The following is a 12,476-nucleotide window of genomic DNA, read 5'->3' on the forward strand; positions in this document are numbered from 1 at the left end:
CCAAAGGACCTAAGACCAAACCCTGTGGGACCCCGTACTTGATAGCCCCCCCCAGTTTGAGAAATCAGCTGTTGTTTTAACATTACATGAACCACTTATTTCAACTTTCTGCATTCTTCCAGTTAAGTATGAATTAAACCATTTGTACACTCCCCCCCCAAACCATAATGATTTAGCTTATCTAAAAGAATTCCACGATTTACACAATCGTTGCAACGGTGACAGATGCCTCACCCTGCAACTGACCGTGCTTTTGTTCGATGCCAGGTCTCCGTAGACATCGAGCGAGTGCGTACGAATATCTGCAGTGCTCCGTGCTTCTGCCAGAAGAAACTCGGTGACATGTCTCTACTCAAAATGCACCTCTGTTACAGACGCTATATTGAAATCTGTGAATAGCCTGCCACCTAATGGAATTTCATGAAACTACAAGGGCTGATGTCCACAATGAATTGTGCATTTTTTCAACTGAAACTGGCCGAGGAAAAGAACCGTTGTATTACTTATTGAACACCCCTCGTATTTTACCATTCTCCAAATGGCAAATCGTTAAGTTTTTCTGACGTGAGGTTTAGTATTGTAAGTGTGCCACACCAAATATTTGTTACATACCAAATAAGAGTCCACATCTTGTTGCATGACAGTTCTTCAAGTTACTGGCATCATCAGATCTATAATTAAGATTTAACAAACAAAGTTGACTTGCTACCTCCCCCAAAAAGCACACACACACACACACACACACACACACACAAACAGTGTTCAGTGCCAGTGTTAATATAAGCAACACAAAGCAAGGTGGCATCTGCTAGCTGATCTCTACAAAGATACAAGTGCTAGAGTCGAGAGGTGGCTCTAGTGTGGGAGTCGTTGCCTTAAATTTTTCTTTTCATATTTCATTTTATTTTTATTTTTTTATTTTTTCATTCATACTTTTAAATTGACAGACACACTTAAAAATTACAAACATTCAATGTTCAACATTATTATGAAGAGGATAGATTGCTCCTCACTGTAAAGATGATACAGTGAGTTTGAGACAGGCACAGTGCAAAGATTTTTACACATCAGCTTTTAGCCAAAGGCTTCTTCAGAAAATAAAAGCGCACACACATTTAAAAATGCAAACAGACCTCACAGACACGACTGCTATCTCCAGCTTTTCCGACCCGACCGAAGCTTAAAAACGTCAAACAGTTCCTCCCATTCAACGTGTCGCATTCCGGTCAGAACAGTCGGAGATAGTGGTCGTCTGTCTGTGAGGTGTTCTTGATTGTGTAAATGTGTGTGCATTTTTATTTTCTGAAGAATGTTTTGACCAAAAGCTCATGTGTAACAATCTTTTCACTGTGCCCATCTGAAACTCAATGTGTCACATTTACGGTGAGTAGTAATGTATCCTTTTTCTAATATTTTTGATGTTACAGCCTGGACTTTCCTTTGTTTGAAACATTTTTTTTTATCTTCTGTAACCAAATAATGTATAGCAAACACCTCCCATTTTTATGTCCATTTACTTTTAATTACAGATCTGATGATGGCATTTGCCAGACAGTGTTATACACAACGAAATATATTAAGCGCTCTATCGGCCCATTCTGCGAGACCCCGAGCTCGGCAGTGCCCTCGTACTGTCGAGAGTACTGCGCAATCGAATGACGTCGGAAGTACGTTTACGTTCCCGTTAGTGCCACATCCCACACTTTACAAGAAGTACGATGAGAGGTTCTCGAGTGTATCCAGACTTGCCCTTCATTTTCCGTCTCTGTGCTGGCTTCACAGAAAATTACCTAGTGGGCTTGTGAGCAAATATGTGTCTCAGCTCCGTCTACCTTACCGACCAAAAATTTGGTTCTGGAAATGTGTGTTAGGATTCGACAAATCCATTCTCCACCACAAAATTTCTCCAAACACTGCAGTCCGGGAAAGTAGGGATGCACACCTCTGTGGAATTTGAAAAACAGGAATGTTTCGCTGCGAGGTTGGAACTTCGCAGGAGTACCGACTGTTCAGTTACGCAGATCACCAATCCTGAGAGGCGAGAGGCTGGACCAGAGACCTGTCCGGACCCCAGAGTGTGACAGCTACGTTTACCAAGTTAGTATTCCTTTCCTGTCTCTCAAGAAACTGGTTTCCATATTTTGAATTTAATACTTTCTAAAAGGTATATTTACTAAATATAAGTCATAAATTTATAACATTTACACAGTTAATACACTTCAAACATTCGGGGCCCAGATTTCTCTGTTCCTGACGAACAAATTGAGGACATTATCGTGTTTAGATCAGTATGTCAGTTGTATAAGCACGATGCACTAACTATGTAGCATTTCTGTTAAAACAGTTACAACTCCACACAAAACTTTTGTTAAACATATCTGCTGCCAAACACACAGATACTGCTAGATCTTACAGAATCTTTCATTTCCTTTGTCTTTATAAGATTTGAAGATCCATGCCTGGACATCAATCTCCTAAAGCAGTACTATGCACTTATCAAAAAACACTAAAAAAATCTATTATCAAGATCTTGGAGCTCTGCTAAGTACAAAATAAATAAATAAAATATGAGCTATTGTTCTCCACATAGTGTTTTAATCTCGTAATTGTTTCGTCAGTTCAGTTCTACCTAGATGCAACTTTTATTTAGTAACTACACAAAATGTGTGGTCACAATGAATTAAAATTTGGTACAAAAATGAAAAGTTCCTTATCGATAAATCAAAAATTATATATCAATGTCTGCTTGTGTTTGTACATGTGCGGATGGGTGTGTGTGTGTGTGTGTGTGTGTGTGTGTGTGTGTGTGTGTGTGTGTGTGATGAAGCAAGCGTGGTTTCCGAAAGCTTGAAATTTGTGTGTGTGTTGAGTGTTTTTTATTGTGTCTATCTACCAGCACTTTCTCGTTTGGTAAGTCACAGCATCTATATACTTGTTTTATAATATAACAGTAATTGGAAAGGACAAGCAAGCACTCACTCAAAGCTTACTGACAAGTGGCAAATAGAAACACCCAACAGCATACAGTATCTACACTAGCTTTCAAGCTCTTGATCTTTCTCTAGCAAAAGTACACACATATTCAAACACACGGACACCAAATGCTCACACTCACCGCAACCGTGAGCGTCTTAGTGTCCGTGTATGTATGTGCTTTAGCTAGAGAATGATGTTGGCTGGTTGGTTCGTAAATTAAAGGGACTAAATTGCAAGGTCATCAGTTCCTTAGCGAACTTTAGCTCAAAAGCTAGTGTAAATGATAGTTCTATTGGCCACGTATCAGTCAGCTATAAGTGAGTGGTTGTCTTTCCTTTATTTTATGTACTACTTATGTCTGTAATCTCAAGAAAGAACAAAGTATTTTATCCAAAATGAAATTTTCACTCTCCAGTGTAGTGTGCACTGATATCAAACTTCCTGGCAAATTAAAACGGGATTCGAGGTTTTGCATTTTGGCACAAATTTTAATTTGTTACAAGCACTATCATTTCCTCAGTGTTCATAGCTAAAAAGTTCATAGCTAAAAATAAAAAGTTATTTTTACTAGTAAAACTACAGTTCAATATCTGTTAGTTAAAATTTTAATTTGGGAACAAATATAAAATTCAAAAAGTAAATATCTAAAACTCACATCTAGTGAGAGTTAAACCGACAATCTCAGGATTATGACTAGAACACTAGACACCTCTTTCGAGTAGCTCAACATATTTTATACTAAACAGCACTCAGATCGTTAAATTTTTGAAGCCAATTTTTGAGACTGTTTCCGAGACGTGTACCGTCTGCTTTATACACCACGATGTGCAGGACTTGACCTCAGGTGCTACACGTACAAACAAAATAGAAGGCGAGCAGCCCACACTATCTGCTCGTAAGGTTTGCAGAACTGTATCATCGAAATACACACTCCTTCCCTCAATTTAGATAGGATGTCACTAGTTTTATGTGTGTCTACTGGCAGTACCAGACATTTTGCTTCCCGAAGGTGCAATACTGGCTCGTTAAGGACGGAGTGTACTTTTGTTGTATCATGTTTGTGTCTGGCAGAGAATGGAGCAGTGTGCAGCAATCAAATTTTGCTTCAAATATCAGAAAACTAGAATGGAAACATTATTACTATCATAACTACTGTTCACAGCATTTTCACAATGTCCCCACGTTTCCTTAAGCAGATGCAGAAAGATAGTGTCGTATCGGCTGCCGCACAGCAGCCGTCAACTCGGTGCGGCGTGCTACAACACGCGCAGGACACAGCGAGTGCTGCTGGCGCCACACACGAAGTCAAAAACTGGCGCAAGTGAACGCGTCGTCACGGGGTTAGCGGCAGTGTACACACCACTATCGATACGGATTACCCTGGCGGCGCTGCCCTCGCCACCAGAGTGAGCAACCGTATAAGGGCGCCGTCTACCGACACTCCGATTGGCCGGACCTGCGGATTTAAGCGAGCTCCCTGAGCCTGTTTAACCAGTTCGATCTTCGCCGACGAGTGTGTTACTAACCGGCTGCCGGATTCACGACGACCGAACCGTACTGTGGCGTCCCCGGCTGGAAACTTGCGACGCGTCGGTATCGACTGGTTGGCAGTGTTTTGGACTCGTATTCTCTACTAGTGACTCTGATTTCTCCTCGGTGCTACAGCCGGCGAAGTGTCGTGTAGTCGAACTTAAGTTTTGTTTTGAGTGACAGAAGATCAAATAAATTGGTTATCGAGGAATATTTGTTGTGTTATAGTGCAGACATAACAATAGTGAATATGTACAATCAAATAAACTGAAGCAAACAACAAAACTGTGCTCGAGTATTACGAGGAAGTTTTACAAGATGACAGATTACCTCCTCAAAAAAGGTTCCAACTGACCGAACGTTTAGCAAAGTGAAGATCAGCTCGTGCTGTATCTGAATGCCACACAACGTACATTCAGCTGGCACAATGTAGCTGCACGGAAAGGGTTTTCGTGTGGCTGTCGACGACTCGACCGTTCTACTAGTACGCGAGTGGTGCCCTGTACTACTAAAGTATTCACATTCTGTCAGAACTATCCTAACTGCAGTTACACAACAAGTGTCAGTGACCGTCAGTTGACGAGCACACCCGATACCCTGTGCTCACTGGAGTTGGCAACATGGGGCCCAATTCCTTTTCCAAAAATTGGGGCATCCTCTGAAAAGGGCCCAATCTGCGGATCATTACCGACTTCCAAAAACCGGTGACCAACCAATTATATTTAAATAATTGCTTTTCAAAAACTTCTGGTGTGAGAGAGAATAATAAGATAGAAAGCTGAATAAAAGCATTAATACACCGACATCCAATTTTATCTGTCCGGCGTAGCAACTTTCTGGGCCGACTACGTACTGTGCCTTCGAGTGGCCACTTTCAGCGTAGACACACCTACAGCAGTGTCGCTAGACGTCACAATGTCAGGTGTCCCGTGACCCGTCCCGTCGTCCCGTACGAGCCTTTCGCGGGAAGCCTTTCGGGCACGGCTGTGACGCAGTGCCCTCGGAACTGACGCTCCACCCGACAGTGTCATTCTGCCACGTGCACTGGGCAGTATGTGGAACATTTGCCACAAAGTGTCCTCCGTCTCCATCCGGGCAGAGATTGTCGGGCTGCCGCCCTCTTACGGCCAATTTTGGTGTGAATACGCATTACACTTCAAACTGTGCAGCTGCGACTTCTCTCAGTACTGTATTTCCATTCTGTGACAGTGACTACCCTTTGCACCTGCTACTTGTTTGTTTTGTGCTTTTATTTGTAGTGGGAAACGAGACACAGAAGGCAGGTGGCTTTTAGGTGTGTGTGTGCACACTGCCGGTTGACATTCTCAATTCGTTCAGGCAGCAGGAACACAACTGGTAAGCAATTTATAGCATACGTCTCTATTTCGAAACCCGAAAAATACAAACCGTTTGGATGGAGCTACATTCTAATAAAGTATAATAAGTAGCTAAGCTAACAAGCCTGAACAGTGGCCTGTCTTACGTTTCAAAGTTTCATTAGTATCCTTAAGGAACACAAGCCATACAATTCTGTACTGTGCACAAGTTTCTTCGTATTTAACTCTTCGACGCAAAGTGTTTTTGTATCGAGTGTATTTTGGAGAAAACCTCGTGTGTCGTTGATGTCAAGAAAGCTAAGGAAAAATCCAGTAATCTTTTACGGAAAATACTGCAATCCTCGTTTATATTCACATGTGCATCACACGGAATGAATTTGCTACTCTGTTAAAAACTGGAAAATAAGTGGCACATTTTTTACAATTCTTATCATTTTTCCAATTTATTACGTTTCCACAAATTTGGAAATAGGCACAAATTCTACTAACTACACTGTGTAGCTATTACTAATCTACAACAAGAAAAGGACTGGAGCTGAGGGCACAGAGATGCACACGTATTACGACCGCATCTGTGAACTGTTAAAAGAGACGTGCAAGATTTGCATCCACCTAGCTGTAATACACATAATCATCACAGACCAAAAAGCTTGAGAATCATTGGAGGCTCGAGGTAGTTTTACGACATTTGTTGAAGTTATGATAACATCTCAAAATAGAAACTATAACGAGAACCTATACTTTGCCTGTAAGTGCAGCTGTACCAATCTACAAACTTTGTCGTAATCTATTATAGGGATATACTGATCTACTGATTGAAAATTTAGGTTTCTTATCCTATCTCTTTTTTTCACGTTCCAAAGTTTACATCCTCGTCTCATTATTGCGAGGGTCAACTGAAAAGTAATGGCTCCACCTTTGTAACTCTTTAACAATTGGCAGCATCGGTATGTGGAAGGTATCAGCTTCTTCCGTAGCCTCTTCTCTACAGCTCCAGTTGGCGGGAAGCCTTAGCATTGAACAGTTGTGTCGTTACAGTGTAAAGTATGGAACCCTGTGCAGACGGTCAGCCAATGCGATTCAAGCAATGTGCAGTCATTGAGTTCTTAACAGCAGACAGTGTCATCCCAAAGGAGATTCGTCACAGAATGAGAGCAGTTTACGGTGATTCTGTCGAGGCAAGTACGTTTAAAGATGTTGAGGCGGGAACAAACAAAGAGTTGGACATCCTGTGACAGCAACCACCGAGTTCACAAGCAAAACGTTGACAGATTGATTCAGGACGATCGTCGTATCATTCAGAGAGAAATTGCAAGCACAATCGGCAATTCACAAGAACGTGTGTGTCACATTATTGCTTTGTTTGGCTATCGGAACATCTGTGCACAATGGGTACCCCGGATGCTGACTACTGAAATGAAAGTGCACAGACTTGAAATTTGCCAGGAACTCCTATTGCATTATGAGAATGAAGGTAACGCCTTTCTTCATTCAATTGTGACAGGAGATGAAATGTAAGTACACCATTACGACCCAGGGATGAAACGTCAGTCTACTGAAAATTGACACAGAAACTCACCCCACAAAAAAAAAAAATTTCAAGATGCAGCCCTCAGATGGAAATATAATGGCCATGATGTTCTGGGACACAGATAGTGTTATCTGTGTTGATTTTCTTGATCGTGGAACAACAACAAATTCAGAGCGAACTCTGAAATGACAGCTAACAAGGGTCAGAAAGGAAAAGGGAAATGTTTTCCTGCAGCATGACAATGCCAAACCACACACTTAACGTGCCACCACAGCAGAACTTCAGACAGGATCTCACCACCGTATGGCACCCTCCATATAGTCCAGATTTAGCACCGTCTGACTTCCATCTGTTCCCGATAATGAAAGACGATCTGCGGGGACATCATTATGCTTCTGATGAAGACGTCGAGAGAACTGTGAGACTGTGGTTACAGAAACAGAGTGAGGACTTCTTCAGTGACGGCTTCAGAAAACTTGTTAATCGTTGGCAGAAATGATCCAATTGGCTGGTGATTATAAGGAAAAGTGAATATTGGTAATTAAAAATCACATTCTAAGGATTATTTCTGCATTTGATTTATTAAAATATTCCCTTCCAAACCCTATTAACAAAGGTGGAGGCATTACTTTTCATTCAACCCTTGTATTTAAACCACCAGTCCTTTAGTACCATTTGTCTGCAAATTGGTTTGAACAATACTAGTCTAGAGCACAGTGCTTGGTTTAAATTTTTTTAAACAAGGAGGAGAGGGGTACTGTATTAATAGTCTACCATTTTTTTTTTCCATCTGACAGACAATCAAATCCCTTCATTCCACGAGACAATGGTGCAGTTAGGCAAGTTTATGAAGATACGGCCCAATCCCACTCTAGACAATTTCTGACCATTTTTCCCATCGAAAAAGCTCCAGCTGGCTACTTCCGAGTCAAGCACCAGGGTCCTGACTCCCGAACAATAGTTACTCCGTTCACTGAAGCTACTTTACAAGATTTTTCCGAGGGGGCAGGAAGTTATTAGGTAGGAGCATAAGTTTGTAGCGGTTCTGTTTTGATTGCTGGTATTCCAGTTGCTATGGGTTTATTTCTTAATTGGACTTTTGTGTTTGTAGTTAACTGTTGCCGTTTATAGTGTGTGAAGGTGTGGAGACTAGAAAATGGAGTGCCAAGTGGAGAAACGTGAACATTTCTGGCATACTCTTCTGTCTGAGGTCAACAGAGGGGTGCTAGCAATGGAGGCAGCCATTAACATTTGCGCCACGTACGGGGATAATGCCACTGGACAGAACATGGCAAGAAAATGGTCTTTTCATTTTAAGGAAAATCAATAAAGTTGTAATGACTCTCCATGTTCATGAAGACCTTTAGGGTTTGATGAAGATCGTTTAAACACATTAATCTACAACGATCATTGTCCGTGTACTCGCAAATGTGATGAACTGTGATTATTCCACAATTGTGCAACATTTGAATCCGACGGGGAAGGTTACAAAATTGGGTGTACGGACACAGCATGCTCTAAACCAAAATCACAAAAATCAGCGGGTGTCCGTATATGGAGCTCTGCTGGCTCCTCATCTGTTGGCTATGAACAAACTGACCATTCCTATCCTGTATTGTTATTGGTGATGGCTGAGAAATGGTGTCTTTATGGTAACAGGAGGAATAATAGTTGAGCCCAAACAAAGCAGCAACTCCCCATACAAAAGACCTGCGTGCATCCAAAAAATAATGTTATGCATCTGGAGTAATGACGGCGTGTGCTTCCCTGAGGTGTAACTGTCACTGCTGACATTTATTGTCAACAACTGAGACACCTCGAAGACGCAATCCGAGAAAAACAACCTGAAAGACTGTACGAAGTGATGCTGTGCCATGATAACGCCTGCCCGATTCTGCTAGACTGACAAAAAACACAACGTACGACTTGAGTTGGGAAGTCATTCTGCACCCATCTTGTTCGCCAGATATCGAGTCCTCAGATTTTCGCCTTTCCTGCTCTCTATTGAATAACCTTCGAGAAACCTCCTCTCCGGATGAAAATGCGAGTTCTTCGCCTCGATACCACGCGATTCTTACAGCCGCAGAATCAAAAAGTTACCCCAGCCTCGGCAGACTGTTGTAAATTATGAAAGAGGATATATTATTGACGACTACGGTCACTTCGTATCTCTGTCGCATTTATTAAACTCGGGGAATTCGAACTTGTACACCAGTATAAACAGTATAAACAGGCATTCTATTACTCACACAGTAGAAATTTAATACTGATAACTTAAGACCACCATAATAATTTCATCTTTACCACCACATATCTTACAGAAGGTACAGTATTAATTACACTCTACACACTGCTACAGCGTATACACACATGCAAAAGCTGAAGTGGCCACTCCAGCCGACAGTGGGCTAGAGGAGCACGTAGTTGTCAGTCACCTCTCCGTCTTCATCATTTTCTGGGAAGTGGTCCATCACGTGCTCTTGGAACTCCTCAAACGAATATTCCGGCCCGTACACCTTCGAGCAGAGGGGGCACAGTTTCTCGCACAGCTCCGACTCTCCTTCGGGTAACTCGTGTCGTATCGGCCGCGCCGCAAAATCCTCTCGTGGGCACTGCGTGTACCTCGAAACGGTGGACGTGCCGGCCGACACTATGTCGCCGGTCGCTCCTGTAGCACCGGAATCTGGAGGCGGTCGTACTTCGGATACGTTGTGCGATTCGGTCATCTGCAACACGTGTAACAAAAATTATTTGTGAAACTATACAAATGCAAAGCTTAATGCAATGTAAGAATTGTCAGTGGTCTGCCTACGAATTCGTAAAAGGTAAAATGTAAGGATATGAAACAATACAATCAAATAGCTCTAGTTGCAGGTAACGAAAAATGGCAAGTTTTTACTTTCAGAAGAATTCTGGTGACCTACAATTTCTCTTATGTTGTTGTTATTATTATCCTCTGCTTCTTCTTCGTCCTCAATCTGAAGGTAGTTTGATGCGGCTGTCCACGCTAGTCTATCCTGCACAAATCTACACATATCTGGATAATTACTACAATGTCTCCCTCTACAATTCTAACATATTCTTAGAGAGCAAGCCACATGTAAAGATGGAACCCGATTATGGCAGTGTGTAAATATTGATCAACTTTTATTCATCACCACAGTAATAATGCTGCCTGCAGGCTTCTGTAAATAATTTTATGATAACTTGAAGACAATCAGATGATTAAAATCTGTAGTTAATAAAGAATCACTTTAAGAGCAGCTCTTGGTGGTTATGAAGTATGTTTTTTTTCTTTTTTTTTCTTTTTTTCCTTCAATGTAAACTCAAAATAGCACGTCATTTACTTGTTGGCAACCTGATGTACCTTCAAAAAGGTGGAACCAACCAATGCACTGAAGCCTATGTAATTCAAAACTTTCCGAGCTTAGAGATTGTTTCAGGAATTTACCGAGTGAACTGCCAGATGTCAGTAAATCACTGTCACGATTTTTTGGCACAGAGCCTTCTGTCCACATCCTACCTTCACACGGTAAATCTGCAGAATGCCACCGACTATGCACAGAGTGAACTTTTTCTGTACAGGATTCTGAGCAGCATCTAACTGAAAATTGCTATCCTGATCGATAAGGGCTTCAATGGAATTACAAATGGATACATCACGCACTTCTCAAAGTGAAATGTAAGTGCAACCACAGCAGAGGGGTATCTGTTGTTAAGCCAGACAAACGTGTGGTTCCTGCAGAAGGGCAGCAGCCTTTTCGATAGTTTGCAGCGGCAACAGTCCGGACGACCGACTGATCTGGCATCATAACATCAGCTAAAATGGTGTAGTTGTGCTGCTACTGTGAGTAGCTGAAAGCAAGGGGAAAATACAGTTGCAATTTTTCCCTAGCACATGCAGCTCAACTGTGTGGTTAAATTATGATGGCTTTTCTCTTGGATAAAATATTCTATTGATAAAAGGTCTCCCATTCGGATCTCCGGGTGGGGACTACTCGTGAGGATGTTGTAATCGGAAGAAACAAAACTGGTGTTCTACTGATTGAGATGTAGAATGTTTGGTCCCTTAAACAGGCAGGTAGGTTAGAAAATTTAAATAGAAAAATGGATAGGCTGAAGTTAGGTATAGTGAGAATTAGTGAAGTTCAGAGGCAGGAGGAAAAGGACTTCTGGTCAGATGAATATAGTCTTATAAATAAAAAGTCAAATAAGGGTATTGCAGGAGTGGGTTTGATAATGAATAAGGAAATAGGAATGTGGGTAAACTACTATGAACAGCATAGTGAACGCATTGTTTTAGCCAGGAAGGACATAAAGTCCACATCTACCACAGTAGCACAAATTTATATGCAACTAGCTCCGCAGATGACGAAGAGATTGAAGAAATTATCCAGGTGTTTAAGGAACACAGCATACTTTGATCATCATTAACACTTGGTTTAAGAATCATGTAAGAAGATTCTATACATGGAAGAGACCTGGAGACACTGGAAGGTTTCAGACTGATTATACAATGGTAATACAAATTTCAGAACCAGACTTCAAATTCAGGATGTACATGCAGGCAAGTAACAAAAATTCCCAGATTTACCAGTTAAAAATACACTTTTTCAGTGTTAAGTGACAGTATACTTTCCCTCAAAACTATAAAACTTATTAATACTTTGAAAATCTGTTTGGCAAGTGCAGACGTAGCTGACACCTTTAGCTGGATAGCATTACGGTCCCAGATGACATGGGTAAGCACATCTGACACGAGTGTTCGAATGCTCACCAAAACGCACGCTGTGTCCCCATTAGCTTTCACGTCCTGAATGAAAATATTTTACTGAAAAGTAAAGGCCTCTAGTGGTGGATTTGACTTTTTGAAACAATCTACATCATGGTGTAGCTTAAGCTCCAAGAAATCACAACCAGCAGCCATTCACCCTAGTGAGGCCTAATTCGTGAGTAATCGGAAAAAAAAAAAAAAAAAAAAAAAAAAAAAATCGGAATTTCATGTGACGTTCTATAGCTTTAGAAAAATTGTAAAGGGTCACAGACCAATTGCATAGTGTAATGGTGAAGGTACTAACCTCACACACAGAAGGTTATAGGTT

At 41.4% G+C, this 12,476-nt stretch overlaps 1 protein-coding gene across 2 annotated transcripts in view; it reads right to left on the bottom strand.

Moving 5' to 3' along the window:
* Nucleotides 1–12,476, bottom strand: part of LOC124552608 (protein spindle-F) — a 154,017-nt gene that overhangs the window by 23,687 nt on the left and 117,854 nt on the right. Inside the window, exon 7 of one of the 2 annotated variants that reach the window (XM_047126935.1) lies at nucleotides 9,810–10,100. In XM_047126935.1, coding sequence (XP_046982891.1) covers nucleotides 9,810–10,100 — 291 coding nt within the window. Of the gene's footprint in view, nucleotides 1–9,744; nucleotides 10,101–12,476 lie in introns of both variants that reach the window. The other variant, XM_047126934.1, reaches the window with a different exon arrangement.

The sequence above is a fragment of the Schistocerca americana genome, chromosome 10, assembly GCF_021461395.2.
Source record: "Schistocerca americana isolate TAMUIC-IGC-003095 chromosome 10, iqSchAmer2.1, whole genome shotgun sequence".
In the NCBI taxonomy this organism is placed as follows: domain Eukaryota; kingdom Metazoa; phylum Arthropoda; class Insecta; order Orthoptera; family Acrididae; genus Schistocerca; species Schistocerca americana.